The sequence below is a fragment of the Humulus lupulus genome, chromosome 6, assembly GCF_963169125.1.
Source record: "Humulus lupulus chromosome 6, drHumLupu1.1, whole genome shotgun sequence".
Lineage (NCBI taxonomy): Eukaryota > Viridiplantae > Streptophyta > Magnoliopsida > Rosales > Cannabaceae > Humulus > Humulus lupulus.
Window position 1 is genome coordinate 212,471,714 of NC_084798.1, and position 25,558 is coordinate 212,497,271.

Consider the following 25,558-nt stretch of genomic DNA (forward strand, 5'->3'; position numbering starts at 1 on the left):
CAAAAAAGAGGAATATATTGCAATTGGAAGAAATGTATGTCCAAACCATAAATTAATTTTGTAATTGTATTTGAGTTATACATATTCTTGTCTTATTTAAGAAACAACCATTTTTATCATCATTTGGGAGACTTTATAAGTGTATAGAGAAAAATAAAACCAAAAAAAAAAGTTCATTTAAACAACATAGTTTTTGTAAAGGTGACTAAAATTCATTAAAACAAAACTTACATAATAATGAGCTACAATAACAAACAACATACATTTAAACAAAATGAAACACACTATACTAAAAATGTAAACTAATCTCTTCTCTCAATTCCAACATTTTGACGAGTCCTCCTCTACTTTGATCTTTTTGCCATAAAATGTCATTGTTCTCCTTTCACCGTTTTGACAAGCCCATCAATGATTTTATCTGAAAGGAACATGTATCCCACCGAAATTCCAATAATCATTCCACTTCCAAAACCCATTAACACAATTTTCCAATCAAATCCATTCACATGCTCCTCATTGTCTTCTTGCTGAAATTAGGGTGTGGTGTCCTCGTTGCATGATTCTGAAATAGGAAACCCACATAAGCCAAAATTCTTTTTGTATGAATCGTTTGTGAATATATCAAATTGTCGACTGCGAGGTATAAGCCCCTCCAATTGATTCACGGAAAGATTTAAAAATTGGAGTTGATATAGATTTGCTGCCAATTGCCATGGAATCTTCCCAGCAAGCTCGTTCGAGGAGAGATCTAACCATTCTAGATTGGTCAAATTTCCCAAGGATGGTGGAATATTGCCAGATATCTTGTTGTGTGAAAAATTGAGCCCTTTGAGTGAGTTGAGCTTACCAACCAACTTTGGGATCTCTCCTGTGAAGTTATTTCTTGAGAAATCAATGACTATTAGCATGGTTTGGATTTTCTCTAACTCAATATAATTTCCTTTTATTGTCAACAAACTGATTTCATAATAAGTAAAATTGGATGTTGCTTGCATGTAGCTCAAGTAATTTGAAGTAGCATTCATCATTCCCACAAAATTCTCAAAATACTTTTGGGGCAAATGACCAGTGAATTCATTGCCAGAGAGATCCATAATTCTCAAATTTTGAAAGGGATGTCTCACTTTGGGATTGCCTATTGAACCTTGAAATCTATTAGATCTCAAGATAAGAGCTTGGAGATTCGGAAGAGATTCCAACCACCAGGGAAATGATCCATTTATCTTGTTGTTTCCAATATCTAAAAATTCCAGCTCTTTACAATTGAACAAAGACTTTGGTAAGGACCCTTCCAATTGATTTTCGTTGAGATTCAAATCCCGTAGGATGCTTTCCTTTGGAAAATGTGAGGGAATGATGCCATGAAGCTTATTCTTGTGCAAATCTAGCACAGAGAGACTTGAATTTCCTAAGCATGGAGGAATGTTCCCACTCAAATTGTTATTTGACAAATCAAGGACTTCAAGCAAACTGAGGTTGCAAATCAAATGTGATATTTCCCCATCCAATGTATTGTTTGAGATTGAAAACAACATTGTTTTAGGTGGTGGAATTGGAAGATGACCTTGAAGTCAGTTGGAGTGGAGGTTAATGATTCCTAGATTCTTCCATGGAATATGATCTATTTGCGTTAAAGAGTTGTGAGAAATATCTAGGGAAAACAATGAATACTTACCCACATTCCACAGCCATTTGGGAACACTGCCTTCAATTTGATTGTTGGAGAGATCCAAGTATATTAAAATTTCTAAGCCTCTTAAGGAGTACGGGAACTCACTTATACCACATGAAGACAAATATAATTCAGAAAGAGTATTGGGCAAAGTATCATTATTTTTACTGTTAGATACCAATGATAAGCTATTATCAGAAAGATCAAGATGTTGGAGATTTTTTAACTTTGAAAAGTGGTCAAACTGCAAGACGTCACTCAAGTTATTTGAGGAGAGAAGCAAATTCGTGAGATTGACTTGCTGAAAAATTGATCTTGGGAAAGAGCCTTGTAAGTTATTAGAAGATAACTTAAGAAACTCCAAAGAATTATGTTGGAATTCCTGAATGCTACCACTGAATTTGTTGGAACTTAGATCTAAATATTATAAAAGATGTAAGGGAATATAACCAAGATGGTATTGTCCCATTAAGCTCATTTCCATATAAATCTAGATATTTTAAATTCAATGGAGGAGAACCCACTAGTTGATGTTTAGAAGAGACCCACGAAAATGAATTTTTTGTTGAGTTACTACAAATTTCTGGAATTGGGCCTACGAAATTATTCCATGAAAGATCCAAATAGGTTAGTTGTTGTAGATTTAAAATGGAGGACCATGGGATATAACCACCAAAATTATTAAAAGAAAGGTCTAAGGAAGTGAATTGTGTGCAGTTGTCAAGCAATGTGGGAGAAAATTTTAAGAAATTGTAATTCCTTAGAGACAAAATGTGTAAATACTTCAACTTTCTACAAAGATGAGGTAGATCTATCACGACTCCAGATGCAGAAAGATTCAATACTTTAAGTTGGTTGCTCCAATTATATTGTGGAAAAGAACCATTGAGATTTGGGTTGCGACTCAAATCAAGTTGTTGAAGGTTTGGCAAACTGAGAACATTTTCTGGAAGTTCCCCCTGCAAAGAACTCCAACTAAGATCAAGAGATGTCAAAGAAGTTGACAGATTCATAAAGGAATCAGGTGAAGTAGAAGACATATCAACATCACTAAGAAACAATTCTTTGAGATTTGTTAGGTTTGCTACAGTTCTTTTCCAGCTAGATGTCTCTAGTTTCAAACCATCATTCCAACTCAAGTCAAGTGTAACCAAGTTGGACAAGTGAGACAATTCGAGAGGAGCTTGGCCAATGAAATAAGAGTGAGAAAGGTCAAGGTGAACCATATTTGAAAACTTGCCAAATTGAGATAAAATTTTGGAACCATCAAAATCATTGTGAGAGAGAATAAGAGATTGGAGATGAACCAGAGAGAAAAGAGAGTTGTTGGAGTGAAGAATGCCTTGAAGGCCACTGCATGTAAGGTCAAGACGGATGATATGAGCTGTGACCTCATCACATGTGACTCCACTCCATCTGCAGCAATCCATGTTTTTGTTCCATGAAATTGTATTATTAGGATTATTAATCCTATAGGCCACCATACAGAAGAATGTATCGTTATAGAAGGTGAAAGAGTTCTTAAAGTGGAGCAAAGCAGAGCTTTCATGGGGATGGCACAATGGAGGTGGAGAAGGAGAAGACAAAGAAGTAACAAAGAAGAAAAAGAAGAGAATGATGAGAGAGTAGAGCCATGAAAACAGACCCATCATTTTCACCCAAATCAACTATAATGGAAGAGAACCAGAGATTCAAATATTAATGTTGGATGAGTTATATGCTATATATATAGGCACCCAACCCTTTTAACGGGCTGAAGTTTTCTATGGAAAAAGAGTTAATTAGTTAAAATAATAAAACACAGGAATGGAAGTTTACTTGACTTAATTTCACTTATATTATAACATGTATTTATTGTAGTCAAGAAAATAATGTTGAAAAAAAATTATATTAGAAAATACCTACAGATCTCATTCTCCTGGTTTTGAAAAAAAAACAGAAATTAAATAATTCTAGGACATCAGTCCTTATGTGCAATGTTCTTTATCTTATTTTTATATTTTAATTGACGCTAATATATATAAATATAAATATAATTAATTATGAAACATCAAACTTAATTATATTATTGATATTTTATACAGTGTTGAAGAAAACAGAGACGAAAGTTTGTCTTCCATAAGAACAATACATCAATCACGTGATTTTTTTTTTAAAAAAATCTACTTAATGTTAAAATTTTAAAATTATTAAAACATAATTATTACACTTTGTAAAACTCACTCTTAATTGCAACATAATATTTTTTAGGGATAAGGTTTCCGAATAACAAAAAATTATAAAATAAACTTTAAGAGGTATTTATGCTACACATTTATAAAATTGTAACAAATTTCTCTTTAAAACAATCCCATACTATTTAATTTATTAAATAATAACTCACAAAAAAACATATAATTCAACAATCTAATGCTATTCCACTTTTGAAACATGACCTATCACAATAATAATATAAAAAATAGATAGAAAAGGAATCTCAACTTCAATGCAATTTAAAAAAAAAAAACTCAACTTCAATAATAATAATAATAATATTGGGTCACCTCAACTTGTATTTTGGGTTGGTCCTATTGTGGGTAATAAATAATTGAAGAATTATTAATCCAAGTCAATAAACACATATCAAGTCAACTCACAATTCTATTTCAGCAAGTAGGAATGAAATGTATCGACTTTATAATTAAACAAAATCAAATATAATTTGGGGGAAAGATTTTTATTCAAATAATAATAATATTGAGTCATCTCAATTTGTGTTTTGGGTTGGAAATCTTGTAATTTTATCTTCGTTATATTTATATATATATAGCTAAAACTATAAAATTTAGCTCAAAATCATAAAAAACACGCTTAATTGGAAGAGTTAAATCACTTATCTATTTTAGTTCACTGTATTTTCAACTTCACATGTAGCTAAGGCTTACATCTCTTTTAAATATTTTTTATCATTATTTTAGTCATTTTTATTCTCTCTTTCTAAATTAATTATTTGTTTATTCTTTATCTCATTTTCTATTATTTTAATTAATAAATATATTTAAAAAATAATATTTAAATAATTTAAAAATAAAATATAGAGAAACTGATGTATAATGTATGATGTAATGTAAAAATTTGAGATAAAATATAAAAATAAGTTTTAGTGAGGTAATTTAAAGGATATAATAGAGCACCATTAGGAGTGCTCTTAGTTTAAGATTACTCATGCAATTCCTACCTCTGTAGTTTATTTCTTTTTTGATATGTATACTCATCCCTTTCAAAATAAATAAATAAATTAGAAAAAGAATTTCATTGTTATTTTTGTTTAATTAAAACATTGCCAGAACTCATTTCTCGCTATATTGATAGTATATGAATTTTGAATGAAATCTAATTAAACCTATCTAAGTATGAGGAGTTAACATGGGAAGCTTTTCAATGGTAATATAAATTATAAACTTAAAATAATATATCTCCTAGTTTGTCTCTACAATTCTATCTATGGTGATTTAATTACATTTTAAAAAAAAATGTAAAAACTTGAATAAGAATGGATGACCTCAATGTATTTATATTAGATTGGAAACTAATATGGTATTTTATTCCTCATATCTTCTTATTATCTATGATTTAGACACTATGGACCTCATTATTAAACATCTCAAAGTCTTCCATGTAAAACAAAAGTATACATAACATAATCACTTTAATAATTGATCGTCTAAACTTTTTTTTGGGGTTTGGAAATCTTGATTCATCTTATCTTATTCTATGCTAGACTTTTTTTAACACATCTATTGATTGTACAAGTATTGTTATGGTCTGAGACGTGACTTGCATTAAAGACTTTGATGTAGAGTTTTTTTTTCCAAACTTGACAGTATGAAGTTTTGTTAGCTGAATTTTCTTAGTTTGCGATATTTACTTTCATTCTATCCATCGATCTCACTGTTTACTTGATCAAAATTATTTGAATGGATTTTTTTTTACCTCTAATTAGCACTTTTTTATTAAATAAAAATCAAATGTTTATATATATAAAAAAAGCATGAATTGTTTTCAAAAAGTTTCTTACCATTGACATTTTGATATCATGATCACTTCAATTAGTAATCACTATTCTCGATAACTATTTTTTGCTGAAAGAATTTGGTCAGCTTTTTTATTTTTATTTTATTTATGTGTGTTATAAAAAAACTTATTACAAGTATAATTATTAAGGGTTGAATTTGCTTATGCTACTTCAAACCTAACAATTTAATAATTTATGCTAGAAATGATAAGGCTCATCAAACGAAGTATTTGCTTCAAAATAGTGACTCTTTTGGCATAATATGCACAACTATTACTTGGCTTTTCAACATTTACTTTTTTGGACTTTGAATTTTCATTCCATAATAATTAGTTATGAATTTGTCAAAGTCTTTTCAAGTAAAACAAAAGTATTATCATTGTCGATTGGGACATAACAATATGACTTGATCATATCATCAATTATATGAATCTTCTAAGCTTATATTTTGGGTTGGAAAATTATTGTGTATGAATGCTAATTTGGATGAGTATTATGTGGTATAGAAGTAATGAAACTGACCTCCATGGTACACCATTATTATATATATATATTTATATATACACCTAGGAATTAAAATTGTTCGTGATTGGTTTGCTGAGTCAACTGAGTGAGTTGCTTAGGCAAATCATGTTTTCTTGAAATATTGCCTATTTTGTGACTGTCTTTGTTTTATATAAACAATTAGATAGCTGTGAAGTTTCTTGATTAGTTCTTAAAAATGTATATTTAATATTTTTAAGTGTTAAAATAATTAAGTTTTAATCAATATTTTTATGAAATTAATATAATATATTTTATTATTGAAAATATTTGATTTGATTAGAATTTATGTTTATTTTGCATAAATAATAATGCATTGTGGCAAATATAAAGAAAGAAATAAAGATGCAAGCTTTGAAAGAGAAATTGGCATTTTTGAAAATTAAAAGCCCACAGAAAAATGACATTTTTAGGAAAAGAAGCCCAAAAAATAGAAGTGGCATTTGTACAATGGATCCCCATATTCAAATTTAAGGCCAGTTTGGCATGAATTTCAAAACTTAGAGTTCTTTTAATATTTAATGCTTTTGAAATTTCTTTTTTAACTTTTTTTTTTAAAAAAAGCTCTTAAATGATTTGGTGGCGTATTTCTTAAATTACATATTTTCTATCAAAACTAAATCAATGTATGTTTTTGTTGGTTACGGTTCTTTTAAAAGTTTTAAATGTAATTTTTTTTCTTTTATTGGGATAGTATTATTTTTTTTTACTTTTTTTGATATGCATGAAAATGAAATATAAATCTTTCCAAACAAGAAAAATAAAAATAAAAAAATTCATTAAATAAAAAATAAAACAATTTTTTTAATGTAAATGGTGATTAGTTACTTACTCATATCACGAGAACCTCTTGTTATGAGTAAAACGATATAAATTGTTATATTATTTTATATAATATAACCTTAGATTAAACAATATGACAAAATGTGATTTGTCGTACAGATATGATTTGTCATATTTTGTAACATAATATTGAGAGTTACAAAATTGGACATATGTGTATGTCTAAGTGTAACATATTTGGAGTTACAAAATCAGTTAAAAGTTTGTAACTCCAAAATATTACCCAATGATGTGTAGATTGAGAGTTACACATTTTGTTTGAATTTCACAAAGCCATAAGGTGATATGGATGTTGAAGATATGATTTTAACTTTCACTATGCGTTGGAGGTTACAAAATCAAGTGAAAAAGAGTTTGAGACGTTTTTGAAAAAGTGGAAAATTTGGGAGGTTGAAATAGCACACTGGCCGCGGCCACCAACATCCCAGATCGCAGCCTGAGAGTCAGGGACTAGCGGCCATGGCCGTGAATGTCCCTGGCTGCAGCCGGGTGTGCTGACAGACAAATCCCAATTTTCTGTTTTTCAATTTTGAACGGTTTTAACATCCCAAGTAACTCTCAAATTTTCATTTTAATTTCATAAACATCAAATTAAACATTGATAACAACCAAGAGGGTTCGTGGAATTTGAAATTCAAAGGATGTCTCAAAATTCTATAAATAGGAGCATAATGTTCACTTGCATGACACACCATTTTCTATCCACAAAGGACTCGGTCAGTTTTTAATTTTTTTTTATTTATGTGTGTTATTATAGAAAATTATTACAAGTATAATTAATAAGGATTGGATTTGCTTACTCTACTTCAAACCTAACAATTTTATAATGTATGCTAGAAATGATAAGGCTCATCCAACGAAGTATTTGCTTCAAATGACCACTCTTTTTGTCATAATATGCACACATCTATTACTTGGCTCTTTCAACATTTACTTTTTGGCTTTGAATTTTCATTCCATATTAATTAGTTATGAATTTGTCAAAGTCTTTTCAAGTAAAACAAAAGTATTATCATTGTCGATTGGGACATAACAATATGACTTGATCATATCATCAATTATATGAATCTTCTAAGCTTATATTTTGGGTTGGAAAATTATTGTGGATGAATGCTAATTTGGATGAGTATTATGTGGTATAGAAGTAATGAAACTCACCTCCATGGTACACCATTATTATATATATATATATATTTATATATACACCCAGGAATTAAAATTGTTCGTGATTGGTTTGCTGAGTCAACTGAGTGAGTTGCTTAGGCAGATCATGTTTTCTTGAAATATTGCCTATTTTGTGACTGTCTTTGTTTTATATAAACAATTTGATAGCTGTGAAGTTTTTTGATTAGTTCTTAAAAATGTATATTTAATATTTTTAAGTGTTAAAATAATTAAGTTTTAATCAATATTTTTATGAAATTAATGTAATATATTTTATTATTGAAAATATTTGATTTGATTAGAATTTATGTTTATTTTGCATAAATAATAATGCATTGTGACAAATATAAAGAAAGAAATAAAGATGCAAGCTTTGAAAAGGAAATTGGCATTTTTTAAAATTAAAAGCCCACAGAAAAATGACAATTTTAGGAAAAGAAGCCCAAAAAATAGAAGTGGCATTTGTACAATGGATCCCCATATTCAAATTTAAGGTCGGTTTGGCATGAATTTCAAAACTTAGAGTTTTTTTAATATTTAATGCTTTTGAAATTTCTTTTTTAACTTTTTTTTTTTAAAAAAAAGCTCTTAAATGATTTGGTGGCGTATTTCTTAAATTACATATTTTCTATCAAAACTAAATCAATGTATGTTTTTGTTGGTTACGGTTCTTTTAAAAGTTTTAAATGTAATTTTTTTCTTTTATTGGGATAGTATTATTTTTTTTTACTTTTTTGATATGCATGAAAATGAAATATAAATCTTTCCAAACAAGAAAAAGAAAAATAAAAAAATTCATTAAATAAAAAATAAAACAATTTTTTTAATGTAAATGGTGATTAGTTACTTACTCATATCACGAGAACCTCTTGTTATGAGTAAAACGATATAAATTGTTATATTATTTTATATAATATAACCTTAGATTAAACAATATGACAAAATGTGATTTGTCGTACAGATATGATTTGTCATATTTTGTAACATAATATTGAGAGTTACAAAATTGGACATATGTGTGTGTCTAAGTGTAACATATTTGGAGTTACAAAATCAGTTAAAAGTTTGTAACTCCAAAATATTACCCAATGATGTGTAGATTGAGAGTTACACATTTTGTTTGAATTTCACAAAGCCATAAGGTGATATGGATGTTGAAGATATGATTTTAACTTTCACTATGCGTTGGAGGTTACAAAATCAAGTGAAAAAGAGTTTGAGATGTTTTTGAAAAAGTGGAAAATTTGGGAGGTTGAAATAGCACGCTGGCCGCGGCCACCAACATCCCAGACCGCAGCCTGAGAGTCAGGGAATAGCGGCCATGGCCGTGAATGTCCCTGGCCGCAGCCGGGTGTGCTAACAGACAAATCCCAATTTTCTGTTTTTCAATTTTGAACGGTTTTAACATCCCAAGTAACTCTCAAATTTTCATTTTAATTTTATAAACATCAAATTAAACATTAATAACAACCAAAGGGGTTGGTGGAATTTGAAATTCAAAGGATGTCTCAAAATTCTATAAATAGGAGCATAATGTTCACTTGCATGACACACAATTTTCTATCCACAAAGGACTCGGTCAGTTTTTAATTTTTTTTTTTATTTATGTGTGTTATTATAGAAAATTATTACAAGTATAATTAATAAGGATTGAATTTGCTTACGCTACTTCAAACCTAACAATTTTATAATGTATGCTAGAAATGATAAGGCTCATCCAACGAAGTATTTGCTTCAAATGACCACTCTTTTTGGCATAATATGCACACATCTATTACTTGGCTCTTTCAACATTTACTTTTTGGCTTTGAATGTTCATTCCATATTAATTAGTTATGAATTTGTCAAAGTCTTTTCAAGTAAAACAAAAGTATTATCATTGTCCATCGGGACATAACAATATGACTTGATCATATCATCAATTATATGAATCTTCTAGCCTTATATTTTGGATTGGAAAATTCTTATGTCTGAATGCTAATTTGGATGAGTATTATGTGGTGTAGAAGTAATAAAACTGACCTCCACGTACATTTTAAATGTCTAAAGGAATTTCCAAAGTTAGTTTCATGGTGCACCTTGCATATATATATATATCTCATATATAATAAGTTTGTAGATAACGAAAATTCTTGTTTTTAATAACTTTTTATTTTTTTTTCGTTAACTTTAACGATATATTATTATATTTAACAGAATATTCTTATATTTAATGGTAGATTGTAAACATGACTTCAATTTAAATAAAATTAAATAAATAAATAATTAAACAAATCAAAATATAATATTTTTTTAGATATTTTACAATAATAATTATTTAAAAATAATAAAACAATATATTTTATAACTTAAATAAAATTTAATTAAACTTAAACTTAATATTATATTAAACATATAAACTTAAACTAGAACAAATATAAATTTACACAAAAATAAATAAATTAATTAATTGAAAAATGATATTTTAAAGGTATTTTATAATAATTTAAATAATTAAATCATGTTTATTTAAAAATAATAAAGTCATACATAATTTTATTTTTATCTTATAAATTTGTATGATATTTTATTTTTTATCAAGTGATTGAACCTCTTTTTCTTCATCAAATTCACCAAAGGACATTGTGAGATACATTAGAAACTAAAAATAATTGATGCATTTATTTTAGTGTCTACGTACACTATGATTTTTTTCTATTCTTATTTTATTTCTATTATTCGTTTTTTTTTTAAATATTATTGTATTTTATATATATGTCATGTAAATATATATTTATGTCAACATTGTGTTTAGATGTCATATATGTAGAGATTATTGATATAAATATTTATATATACTATAGAATTATAATTAATTCTATTATATATATATTTAAAAAACACAGTGAACCAGTTTCTATTAAAATTATAGACAATGTTTACAACTCTAAAACTAAGCAAACGTGCATTACACATTGCTTCTACCTAGTATATATATAACATTCACTTTACCAATTTCACTATTTACTAATTGTTATGTAAAATATACACCCAGGAATTAAAATTTTCAAAAATGAATATTGTTCATGTGGTGAACTAGGTTCGTGATTGGTTTGCTGAGTCAACTGAGTGAGTTGCTCAGGCAAATCATGTTTTCTTGAAATATTGCCTATTTTGTGATTGCCTTTGATTTTACATAATCAATTTGATAGTTGTGAAGGTTCTTGATTAGTTCTTGAAAATCTATGTTTAATGTTCTTGAGTGTTAAAATAATTAAGTTTTAATCAATATTTTTATGAAATTAGTGTAATATATTTTATTATTGAAAATATTTGATTTGAATTGAAAAGAAATAAAGATGCAAGCTTTGAAAGAGAAATTGGTCTTTTTGAAAATTAAAAGCCCACAGAAGAATTGACATTTTTAGGAAAAAAAGCCTAAAAAATAGAAGTGGCATTTGTACAATGGATCTCCATACTCATATTTAAGGCCAGTTTAGCATGAATTTCAAAAGGGATAAGTTGAAAATTAGCTAGTTTAATGAGTTCTTAACTAAAATTACCTCATAAATATTTTTAGTTTAGTTCTACCCATTTTTATCACAGACAATTCCAAAAATACCCTTGACCACATGGTTCCCTTCTAAAAATAGTATCCACCGATTATAAGAGTATAATAGGTATATTGATTGAAATAGTGGGTATTATATCAAAACTTAAAAATTGAAGATAAAAAAGAAAGGACTTACCTAAAAGTGACTACTGGATCTAATTTCTACATTTCAAAACTTAGAGGTGTTTTAATATTTAATGCTTTTAAAATTGAGTATTGGTGCAAAATAACCCTTAATGGTATGTGGAAGTAAGTAAATGTCAATTTTTTTAATTTTGTAGTAAAATAGCCTAACAACTTTTTTAATATTATATATTACCAAATATGCCATTTAGCAAATTACTATTTTATTCTGAATATTTTTAAATTATGGTATATGTATATTAGTTTTGTTTAATTAGTTTTTATTTTAAAGTTATTTGGATTTTTTTTTCGTTTTTTATAAGTTGTTGAATGATATATCATACCACAAAATACATATACTGAGTTGAAAAATAATATACCAACAAAACTTACAAAATTATTATTAAAAAATATATATACTATGCTAACAAAATTATATACTACTATTAAATGTACATACCATGATACAAAATTATATACTACTATTATGAATAATAAGATAGAAACTATATATCATAAAAAAATATATACCATACTATAAAAAATATATACACTAGTTGGAAAATAATATACTAACAACCCATCAAAAACTTAAAAAATCAATATAATTTAAAAATAAAAACTAATTATATAAAACTAATATACATATACAACTATATTAAAGTCATACACTCTTAAATAAATAAATAAAATTATATAAAATGATAATTTAGGTAATCAACAATGTAAAAATGTCATTTCTCTAAATTTTTAAAAATGAGGACATTAACTTCTTTGTGCTATTTTTTTTTAGTCATTTCCTATAATTTCTCTTTAAAATTTATTTTTTAAGTTTTTTTTTTTTAAAAAAAGCTCTTAAATGATTTAGTGGCGTATTTCTAAAATTACAATAAATGATATTTTCTATCAAAACTAAATCAATATATGTATTTGTTGGTTACGGTTCTTTTAAAAGTTTTAAATGTAATTTTACCCTTTATTGGGATAGTATTTTATTTTTACCATTTTGATATGCATGAAAATGAAATATATATCTTTTCGAAAAAGAAAAAAAGAAAAATAAATATAAAAAAAATCATTAAATAAAAAAGAAAACAAAGTTTTTAACGTAAATGGTGCTTAGTTACTTACTCATATCATGAGAACTTCTTGTTATGAGTAAATCGGTATAAATTGTTATATTGTTTTATATTATATGACAAAATATGATTTTTCACACAGATATGATATGTCATACCTTGTAACATAATATTGAAAGTTACAAAATTTGACATATGTGTGTGTCCAAGTGTAACATATTTGGAGTTACAAAATCAGTTACAAATTTATAACTTCAAAATATTACCCAATAATGTATAGATTGAGAGTTACACATGTTGTTTGAATTTCAAAAAGTCATAAGGTGATATGGTTGTTGAAAATATGATTCTAACTCTCATTATGTGTTGGAGATTACAAATTCAAGTGGGAAATAGTTTTTCACGTTTTGGAAAAAGTGAAAATTTTGGGAGGCTGAAATAACATGCTGGTCCTAGGCCACAGTCGGGTATGCTGACAGCCAAATCCCAATTTTCCATTTTTCAATTTTGAAAAGTTTTAACATCCTAAGTAAGTTTTTCACGTTTTGGAAAAAGTGGAAAATTTGGGAGGCTGAAATAGCACGTTGGTCGCGCCCTGAAATAACACGCTGGTCCCAGGCCGCAGTCGGGTGTGCTGACAGCCAAATCCCAATTTTTTGTTTTTCAATTTTGAAAAGTTTTAACATCTCAAGTAACTCCTAAATCTTCATTTTAATTTCATAAACATCAAATTAAACATTGGTAACAACCAAAGGGTTGGTGGAATTTAAAATTCAAATGATGTCTTTAAACTCTATAAATAGGAGCATAATAATGCTCACTTGTATGACACACAATTTTCTATCCACAAAAGACTTGGCTGGAAAATACACCAAAATGCTTGACAATTCCAGATAGCTATTTACAAACTTGAGAGTCCCTTAGTGCTTAGAGAATATGGGGAAATAAGCTTTTGGACACTTTAATGATCCCCACTACTTTACATTTTGATTGTGTGAGTGTTAGAGTGTTCTTGTTATTTTTACTTTGTTTTCTATTTCCTATTATTCTTATTTTTTTTCTTCATGTTCTCTTCTTCATTCTTTATATTTACATATATTATTTTGTTTTGAGTTTGTAATTTTCTTCTCCTCTACTTCGTCTACATCCTTTTTATTTATTTGTATTTTTAGCAATTGAATTGTAACATTTGTTTTAATCAAACATCTTATCTATTGTATTTGGTTCTTAGAGTTGTATCTTGATTCCTATATATTCCATTGAATAATATATTCTCAAACATAAATGATTAATGAACATACAAATAAAACTTTATTTATTTTTTAGTAGTTTGTTTTTGGTCTTTCAATCTCAGCCATTTGGATTTAGTTTTATTTATTTATTAATTATTAAAATCTAACAAAAAATTGAATATTTAAAGGGAATAACAAACAAAAATATTGGGTCAATGAGTCTATCTAAATACAGAGACTCGGTCATTTAGAAGAGAAGCCACTCTCTCACTATAACTTCGCTCTTTCGCACACATTTCACTCACTCCACCTGTCCAAAATTAAATCTTTGAAAAAACCCAGAACTTAGATTCATCAAATGAGACTTAGAATCATTATCGCCATCACCATCGCCATCTTTTTCTTTTATTGGGTATAAATGAACTGAGAAAGTTTTATGGTTCAAGCAAAATGTCAATGGATTCTTTGCTTCTGGACTCCATTATAACTCCTTGTATACTATTAAAATGCAACTACCCATAATTACAATATATTCTCTTAATTACTAATTGATCATTACATTTAATACATGAAATCATATATTTTTCTTTTCGAGAAGTAAATCCCAGAACCCGAGGTATATTATGTGGTGTAGAAGTAATGAAATTGACCTCCACATACATTTTAAATGTCTAAAGGACTTTCCAACGTTAATTCCATGGTGCACCACTGTTACATATATATTCACTTTATCGATTTTACTATTTACTATTTGTTATGAAAATATACATGCAAGTATAGACAATTGTAATCAAATAATGAAGTAAAATGATCATTTTTCAAAGAGATTGTTTACTAATCACCAATATCCTTATATTTATTCTATTTGACTAACGAAAATCAAATGATTAATAATTAATCAAAATTAATTATATTAATTGAGTAAAGAAAGTAAAAGAATATGTAAAACTATGAATTAACATTCTTTTAGAAGAATTTGAGTTTTCATTAAAAGTTCAAGTTGCTCCGACAGGATTGCATCATGTTACAGCAATCACGAAACACAGTTTTATCTATTTATTAACTTGTGAGTTAAATAATTTTTTCATATTAATACATCAATCACAATTCCTTTAAATATTGCAAAAGGATCTTACTGTGTGATTAATTATCTGATCTGCATATTTCATACATCTCACTAATCAATGCAGGAATTAAAATTTTTGAAAATGAATATGGTTCATGTGGTGAACTACGATCGTGATTGGTTTGCTGAGTCAACTAAGTGAGTTGCTCAGGCAAATCACGTTTTCTTGAAATATTGCCTATTTTGTGATTGTCTTTGATTTTAAATAATCAATTTGATAGTTGTGAAGGTTCTTGATTAGTTCTTGAAAATGTATATTTAATGTTCTTAAGTGTTAAAATAATTAAGTTTTAATTAATATTTTTATGAAATTAATGTAATATATTTTATTATTGAAAATATTTGATTTGATTTGAATTTATGTTTATTTTGCATAAATAATAATGTATTGTGGCAAATATAAAGAAAGAAATTAAAAAGAAATAAAGATGCAAACTTTGAAAGAGAAATTGGCATTTCTGAAAATAAAAAGCCCACAGAAAAATGACTTTTTTAGGGAAAGAAGCCCAAAAAATAGAAGTGGCATTTGTACAATGGAACCGCATATTCATATTTAAGGGGGAATTTTTTTAAATAGGGCTTTTAAACTTTTATTATGTAAAAATATGAGAATTATATTTTGAAGAAATTACATGAAATATGAGATTTTTTTTTAAAACTTTGATAAATATGACATTTTTTTTCCCTTAAGTTTTGTATGGCATAATTTATTTATTTACATTTTTATGTGATTTTTTCCCATATTTTTGTAATTTTATTAAAATTTACCGTATAATTTCAATATTGATTTTTTTTAATTACGGGATATTTTTTTAATCATATTTAAGTTAATAATATATATACATATATATACAATTAATCGTATACATAAAACTATATAATTTTTTTTCAGTATATATACATATATTATTGCTATTATTATTTTTATATATATACATATATATAAGATTATAAAATAGTACACATTTATATATATATATGGATGTATTATTATTGTTATTATATTAATCTTATATATACATTCAAATATGAGGTGATGAGAAAGACTTTCACTAATGATGATGATGATGATGATGATGATGTCTAGGTTATGTCATTATACATATGTATGTTTTGGATTATTGTTGGAGATATATATATATATATATGTCATTTAATTTCATTTTAAATGATAACTAATTACCACTATAAAAATAAATTTAGATTTTTTAGTAATGTGGCAGTAACCGGTTACTACTATCAATTTTAACTGTCATGGCAAGTACTCGAGTGAATTGTAACTGGTTACTGACAGATTTGGAAGAAAAAAAAACAGATCAGAATACATCCAGTAAAGAAGAAGAAGAAGAAGGTAACTGGTTACCCCTATTAAAATAACTGACTGATAACTAGTTACTGAGCCTAACCTAGAAAAAAAAAAAACTTAGAAAATACAAAATTAATATGAGAAGTAGTAGTAGAAGAAGAAGAAGGGGGTAACTGGCTACCCCTATCAAAATAACAATTAATTGATAACTAGTTACTTAGCCAAATATTTAAAAAAAAAAAAAAAAACTACATTTGAAAAACAAAATCAGATATGAAATAACCAAGAAGAAGAAGATCGAAGAAGGTAACTGGTTACTTAGGTAGTTTTATAAAGAAAACCAAATCTGAAAAAATAAAATCAGATTTTAAAATAACACATGAAGAAGGAGATTAAATAAGGTAATGGTTACAACTAGGTCCACAAAAAAACTCAGATTTGAAAAATAAAATAAAATCGTGACAGTAACTGGTTACTTAGGTAGTTATATAAAGAAAACCAGATCTAAAAAACAAAATCAGATTTAAAAACAACCATGAAGAAGGAAATTAAATAAGGTAACTGGTTACTGCTAAGTCTACAAAAAACTCAGATTTGAAAACAAAACAGAATCATGACAGTAACTGGTTACTTAGACAGATTTAGAAAAAAAAAAAACTAGATTTGTAAAAGAAAACCATATCTGAAAAGAAAAGAAAAAACAAATCTGAAATAACAAAGAAGATGCAGAAGAACGTAAAGAAGAAGAAGAAGAAGAACGTGAAAACGAAGAAGAACGTGAAAACGAAGAAGAATGTGAAGAAGAATACGAATCGGAGATGGCGTCGGCGGTGACTGGAGATACGTCGTCCATTTGCCGGTGTGAGAGAGCTCCTACTGTTGTGAGAGAAAATGGCTGGCTGCCATTGTTGTGAGAAAAATGGAGAGAGCAAGTGAAGAATACGTGAGAGATGGAGAGAAAGAGGAAAGTAAGAGAGAGATTGAGTGTATTTTTTTGTTTATGGTATTTTGTTCATAGTATTTTGTGGGATTCCCATATTATAATTTTTTTTTTCTAGAATTACCATACTTTGTGGCATAACTTTAATGCCCATAAATATAGAAAGTAATTTATTTTTTCCCATATTTTTTTAAAGTTCTCTTATATTTTTCTTAATTTGTATGGGAACATTTATTACAGAAAAATTAAAGTATGTGAAATACAATTAGTAGCTAACTAAAATATGGAAATGCCACATTTTTTTATCATAGTTATATTTTCCTTGATTTTAAAGGTTTTTTTTTTTTTCAATTTTTAAATTTTTCTTTCATTTTTAAATTATTTTTTCAGTTATTTTTTTTCTTTTCTTCCTTACTTATTTTTTTTCCATTTTTTCCTTCATTTTTTTTTCTTTCCATTTTTTCATTCTTCTTCTTCTTTTCAATTTTATTCATTTATCTATTTTTTTTTTCATTTGTATTGTTTTTTTTCATATTTGTTCAGTTTTCTTTCCTTTTCCTTTTTATTTTTATTTTTTTCCTTCTATTTTTTCTTCATTTTTGTATTTATTATTTTCTCTTTCCATTTTTTTCTTTTTTTTTACACATATGAGCTTTTTTTATTCTTCCATTTTTTCATTTTTTTTCTACCAATTTTTTCGTTCATATATTTTTCTTTCTATTTTTCATTATTTTTCTTCTTCTTTTTCTTTTCATTTTTATTCATTCATCTGTTTTTTTTCCTTCATCATTTCTTTTGTTTTGTTTTTTTTTCTTCCTATTGTTGACTGTGTTTTTAGTCAACGACGTGAAAACGTCAAATACGACAAGCCTTCAAGAGAATGTAAAACGACACAGACAGTTTATTAAAGAAAATAAAGAACACGCAAGATTTTATAGTGGTTCAGCCCCGATTGTTGATAATAGCCTAATCCACTTAGAGTTGTGATTTATGGTTCTGTACTCAAGATCAGATGGACTGAGCTAACTGAGTTTCTTCAGTACAGATTGCAAAAATACAAGAGTTCTCTCAAATGTCAGCACTTTCTCTCTCTAGAATACTCAGACCCAATTTTCTCTCTCTAGAAAGAAGAAGCAGAGGAATCCCTCTCTCATCCCATAAGCCCTCTATTTATAGGCTTAGGGTCATACATACGGTATCCCTTAGAACCAGGATATTTTATTATATTTATTACATTTAAATTACAAAGAAACATTTAAAATTCAAAATGTAACAAACCCCCCATTTGTGGGAAGAATGAGAGATTCCCGCATATTTGTTGAAGTTGTTTCTGGGAATCTTGACTTAGTCTCACATGTATGTTGATTACTCCTTCAAGCTCTCCTCGGACCAAAGGTCATGCAAGCTTGGCTCTCCTCGGACCAAGGTGGTCCGAGCCAACTCTCTTGGCACCTCACCTCGGGTGAGCCCGAGCCTACCTCCTCCGATCAAGGTCCGATCGGACCTTGTGGCCTTCTCCTCGGACCAAGGTGGTCCGAGGCATCCTCCTTGACATCTCACCTTGGACAAGTTCAAGGCATTCTCCTTTAGCATCTCCCAAGCATGTCCGATCGGACATTGTGTAGGCTCTTCTTGTCAAAATCTAAGTCTCCATTCTTGGCTTGCATGGGACTCCTCCTCCTTAGCTACTTACCTTGGACACGTTCGAGTCAACACTAAGAAAACCTTGGGAGGCTTACCTCAGACACACCCTTGGGGCTTCCTAGGATGCACCTTCCCTTAGCTCTCCTAGGATGCATTCTCCTTAGCCTCTTAGGATGCATTCTCTTTAGCTCCCCTAGGATGCATTCTCCTTAGCCTCCTAGGACCAAGGTGCACTTGGCATTACTTTTTTTTTTAAGCTTTCTTACCATTGTTTTTTATATATCTTTGTTTTTGATTTTGAAAGAAAAGTTCTGTTCATTGGGAAAGTTTATTGGATTTAAATTAACAATTTCCAATGTACTGCTTGTATAGTCTATGGTGAGAATTTTTGTTTCTATTTTTGAGATAACAGAACTCTACTAAAGACGCCTTGGATGTTTTCTATAGGTTTTCTTGGCCCCAGCTAGTTGTTCATTATATTAATCTAATTCATTTGAGCATCAATTTATAGATAATATTGTTTCTTATCAAGTTTTGGAGGCTCGTTTTAATTTTTTTTTCAGAAGCAGGCATTGACCTTACCACATATCTAATATGGTTCAAATAAGAATAATGTTATTTTTAAGAGTTTTGGCCTTGGATGGATGGTTGGGTCATGACCATTATTTTGGGCCCTCTTCATCACTTTTATATTAGGAACTGCTTATTCAATCAATGTGAGTTGATTTAGTCTCATATGAATTTTCATATACAATGCATAATAAATGGATTTTCTGAAATAATTGACTTAGTTTTATCGTCATATAATGAGGAAAGGTTAAGAGGAAAACTTTACAGACTTTGTTTCTCACTTGGTAGCTTTAACACCTTTCTCACTTGGAAGAGATTTGCTTTAGTTACATCAATGTGCATCCTTGTTGTTTTATCTATTCCTCTTGCCTTGTTAACCAAGTTCAACTTTCGATGTCTCTTTCTACACGATCCAAACATTCTTATTTCTTGTGTCATTTACTGTATAAGTTTTCACAATGTCATTTACTGTATAAATATAAGCAAAAGATATGGATCATGTAGGATAAAAATAGAAGGGTAAGGAATAATGTTTATTTTGGTATCATGTAAACTATATTAGATATGTGGTAAGGTCAATGCACTTTCAAATTTCAATGGTGTTTCAACTACTGAAATATGGATTGCTTTTCAGACCCATGTCTTTATGAGACCAGATGCTAGTTGTTATAACATTATTTAAAGTATCAATTTCTTTTTCTCTATTTCTATTGAACTTTTAAGTTGTTATAACATTATTTAAAGTATCATTCACTCATTTCCTCTGCAACTCTTCCAGATATTTCACATTCATTTCTTCTCAGTTTACTTTCTTCATAGTCTTCTTTCATACACGTTATTCTTTGCCTCTGTCCTCTGTTCTATAAAATATGCATCACAAAAATTCTCTTTATTCATAACATAATATATCAATCTACAATGTTGAGTAAAATTATATTAACAAGAACTTATTGCATGGATTATATATTGGTACAAGCTCTGCAACATATACTTTTAATTGGTACAATCTAAGCAACATATGACTTATTTCGAAACATGCAATAGACTCCACAAAACGCTGATCATCATATCAACTAGTATCTTCTTCAAATTCCACCATTTTGACGAAATAGTTTTAGATGCCATTGTAGCTTCTAAAGCTTTTCTTAATCTGATCAACATCTTTATTTGTAAGGACAACATATCCTATTAAACTGCCAATCACTATTCCAGTTCCATATCCCATCAGCACAACTTTCCAGAAAACACCATTCCCTTGATCCTCCGGAGAAGATGTTTTGTTTATCTTGCCTTCGTTGCATGTTTTAGAAAGTGGAAATCCACATAACCCCAAATTTCCACTATACGAATCATCATTGAATGTGTTGAATTGCGGGCCACGAGGTATTTGTCCCTCCAATTTGTTCATGGAAAGATTTAGAAATTCAAGTTGATTTAGATTTGCTGCCAATTGCCATGGAATCGTCCCAACAAACTCGTTTGAGGAGAGATCTAACCATTCAAGATTGCTCAAATTTCCCAATGATGGTGGAATATTACCCGATAGCTTGTTGTGCGAAAGATTAAGCCCTTTGAGTGAATATAGCTTTCCAATGATCATGTTTGGAATCTCCCCTATGAAGTTATTTCTTGAGAAATCAATGGTTATAAACATGGATTGAATTTTCACCAACTCAACATAGAAACCTTTTACTGCCACCGAAACAAAATCATGATAATAGGATGGTCCTATGAACCTTCCCATATATTGCAAGTCTTTTGAATAGGCATTCATCATGCCCACAAAATTCTCAAAATATTCTTTTGGCAAGAGGCCCATGAATTCATTGTTAGATACATCCATGATTCTCAACCGTTGAAAGGGAAATCTAACACTTGGTTTACTTATTGGACCATGAAATCTATTAGATCTTAAGATAAGCACTTGTAAGTTTGGGAGAGATTCCAACCAATGGGGAAATGATCCATGTATCTTGTTGTTCGCAACATCCAAAATTTCCAACTTTTTACAGTTGAACAATGACAAAGGAAGGGAACCTTCCAATTGATTTCCATTGAGGTTTAAATTCCTCAGAGCAATTTTCTTTGCAAAGATTGGAGGAATGATGCCATGAAAGTTATTCTTCTGCAAACACAACACTGAGAGCATTTTGCTTGAATTTCCCAGGCATGGAGGAATGTTACCACTCAAACTGTTATTTGACAAATCAACCGCTGTAAGAGAAGTGAGGTTGCATAGCATAGATGGTATTTCTCCAACCAATTGATTGTTTGCAAATAAAAACAACAATGTCGAAGGTGGTGGAATTGGGAGATGACCTTGAAGTTGGTTAGAGCACAGGTCAATGTTTCGTAGGTTTTTCCATGGAAGTTGATCCACAAGTGTCAACAAGTTATGAGAAAGATCAAGGAAATACAATGAATCCTTGCCAACATTCCAAAGCCACGAGGGAATGGCCCCTTCAATTTGATTGTAGGAAAGCTCCAAGCTTCCTAACTTTTCAGCATTTCTAAGAGAGTATGGGAACTCAGTTAGGCCACATGAAGACAATGCCAATGAGAAAAGAGTGCTTGGCAAGGTACTATTGACATTGTTGATAGAATCAACCACTGATAAGCTATTAAAAGAAAGATCAAGATATTCGAGGCTTTTGAACTTTGAGAATTGATCTAATGACACAACACCACTTAATTTATTTGAAGATAGAAACAGAAACGAAAGATTCACTAGTTCAAAAATTGAGCTTGGAAAGATACCTTCTAGTTTGTTAGATTGTAAATCAAGATGTAGTAAAGAATCAGATTGGAATTCAAGAATGGAGCCAGTGAAGTTGTTGTTACTTAGATCTAACTCCTGCAAATACTGAAGGGAATATAACCATGATGGTATTGTCCCACTAAGTTTGTTAGTAGATAAATTCAAGGATTTTAAATTCAGAGGAGGACCACCAACTAAATCATCGTGATTTGAAGAGATGCACAAGGACGAAACTTTTGTTGAATTACTGCTACAAACTTCTGGAAGCTGGCCGATGAAATTATTGGATGAAAGATCTAGTTCAATAAGCTTTTGAAGATTCAGAGAAGACCATGGGATTTGACCCCCAAGATTATTGAAAGAAAGGTCTAAAGAAGTGATTTGAGTGAGGTTAGCATGTAGTAGTGTTGGATATAATCCTACAAAATTGCAAGCAGCTAAAGACAGAGTCGTCAAGTACTTCAGATTTCTTGTAAGATAAGGCAAGTCTATGAAGAACCTGGAGTGAGAAAGACTCAATTTCTCAAGTGGGCTACTCCAATTATATTGAGGGAATGTACCATTGAGATTTGTGTTGTAACTTAAGTCCAGCCCTTGAAGGTTTGGCAAGTTGAAAATAGTTTCCGGAAACTCCCCCTGCAATCCAGTTTCTCCAAGATCAAGATATGTCAAAGAAGTTGATAAATTAACAAACGAATTGGGTGAGACATAAGACATATTGACACCATGCATAAACAATTCTCTAAGATTTGTTAAGTTTGCTACAATTATTTTCCAGCTAGATGTCTCAAGTTTCAACTCATGATTAAAACTCAAGTCAAGTGAAACCAACTTTGACAAGTAAGACAACTCAAAAGGGACTTTACCACTGAGCAAGGAGTGAGAAAGATCAAGGTGAACCATTCTTGAATACCTACCAAATTGAGTAGAAACTTTGGAAGAGTGAAAATCATTGTAGGAGAGAACAAGAGATTGAAGATGAGCAAGGGAAAAAAGGCTACTGTTGGAGTGAAGAATGCCTTGAAGCCCACTGCATTTAAGGTCAAGGCAGATAACTTGGCCAGTAAGCTCATCACATGTGACACCGCTCCATGTGCAGCAATCCTTGCTCATATTCCATGAAGTAGTACTATTAGGATTGGCAATTCCAAGCTCAGCTGCGTAGTGGGAAGAGTAACTACTATTGGTTATGGGAAATGAGTTCTTGAAGTGAAGCAAAGCATAACTTTCTTGGGGATGGCACAAAGGAGGGTGAGAAGAATGAAGAAATGAGAGAGTGGTGGATGGAAGAGAAACAACCAAGAAGAGAAAGAGACAGTAAAGCAAAGAAAACAAACCCCTCATCATTTTTCTGGCAAATATTTCCAGCAAGATATCAATATGTACGTACTGAAAATGAAAATGTTGGTGAGAATCACATATGCCATTCTGTGTATTATTTATAGGCCTAATAATTTGTACTATATGTGGTTGTAATTGGCTCACTGATCTTTCTTTTCCATTCAGAGCTGGAAAATTTTGTTATTTTCTTTCTGGTAGTTGCCATGCTATTATGATTTATTTTACAAGTACTGATAATAATGCTCTCGATGGATCTATTTTGAATAAGTCTTTCACAAGTAATTGGTTTGGTTATGTATGAGTAGTGAACAAGTCTAACTTACATTTGGGTTGTACAATTTCTATTAACATATTTGTTTGGTAGCTGATGAAGACTTTCTCATTTTCTTTTATGATATGATAAGTTGGATTGGACCTTGATTAAGATTAATAACAAACCCATTAACACATTTCTTTTACGTTACACCAAATTCAAAATGAAATAATTTTCCTTCCACCGAAGAGTCGTGTGCGTTTTTTTAGCTATATATTGACTCAAGACCAATTATACAAAGAAGCGGACAAGTAATAGAGGAGCCTTATTAATTTTTTGGAAATATACTTATTATCTGGTACTTTATATTTCAGTGAACTATAGTTTTAAAATTCATATTGGTACTTGTATTTATAAAATCAGTAAAAAAGAGCAATATTCAAAATATTCTTAGTTATACAATGTTTAAATAATTAAAACATATTTTAATATGTGAAATTTTCAAAAATATAACTTTTATACTATCAATGTGCAAAAATATGATAATTATATTTTTCTTAATTTGTATGATAAAATTTATTAAAGAAAAAACAAAAGTATGAGAAACACAATTAGTAACTAATTAAAGTATGGGAATGCCACTTTTTTTTTATCATAGTTATATATTTTTTTTATTTTGAAGGTAATTTTATTTTATTTTTTTTAATTTTTAATTTTTAATTTTTAATTTTTTCCTTCATTTTTTAATTATTTTTTCTTTCTTTTTTTCCTTACTTATTTTTTTTCCCATTTTTTCATGTTTCTTTTTTTTTCTACCAATTTTTTCCATCATTCTTTTTTTCTTTCTATTTTTTCATTCATTATTCTTCTTTTCATTTTTATTCATTTATCTATTTTTTTTCTTTTATTTGTATTGTTTTTTTGTTCATATTTTTTCAATTTTTTTTTTCAATCTATTTTTTCTTCATTTTTGTATTTATTATTTTCTCCTTCCATTTTTTTTCTTTTTTCACACATATGAGTTTTTTTTCTTCTTCCATTTTTTCATTTTTTTCTACCAATTTTTTCATTCATATTTTTTTTCTTTTCATTTTTCCATTATTTTTCTTCTTCTTTTCATTTTTATTTATTCATCTGTTTTTTTTTCATTCATCATTTCTTTTGTTTTTTTTTTCATTTTTGTACTTATTCTTTTCTCATTCCATTTTATTTTATTTTTCATTTTTTTCACACATATTTTAACATTACATAATTATTTTACTATTTTTTTATTTTTTATATTTTATTATTGTAATTTTTTTTATAGTTTTTTTTTCCA

The 25,558-nt window shown here is 28.8% G+C and overlaps 2 protein-coding genes across 2 annotated transcripts; both read right to left on the reverse strand.

Annotated features, from left to right (window-relative positions):
- Window positions 1-533: 533 nt before the first annotated feature.
- On the reverse strand, window positions 534-3,321 carry LOC133785963 (receptor-like protein 9DC3). The gene is made up of 3 exons (XM_062225174.1): window positions 2,456-3,321; window positions 1,676-2,067; window positions 534-1,564 (listed from the first exon to the last, which is right to left on the reverse strand). Exons 1-3 carry the CDS (start codon window positions 3,319-3,321, stop codon window positions 534-536), a joined length of 2,289 nt encoding a protein of 762 aa, XP_062081158.1.
- A 17,401-nt stretch (window positions 3,322-20,722) lies between these two features.
- On the reverse strand, window positions 20,723-23,866 carry LOC133783164 (receptor like protein 22-like). The gene is made up of 2 exons (XM_062222711.1): window positions 23,564-23,866; window positions 20,723-23,282 (listed from the first exon to the last, which is right to left on the reverse strand). The coding sequence occupies exons 1-2, from the start codon at window positions 23,717-23,719 to the stop codon at window positions 21,003-21,005; spliced, it is 2,436 nt and encodes an 811-aa protein (XP_062078695.1). The 5' UTR covers window positions 23,720-23,866; the 3' UTR covers window positions 20,723-21,002.
- Window positions 23,867-25,558: the final 1,692 nt, after the last annotated feature.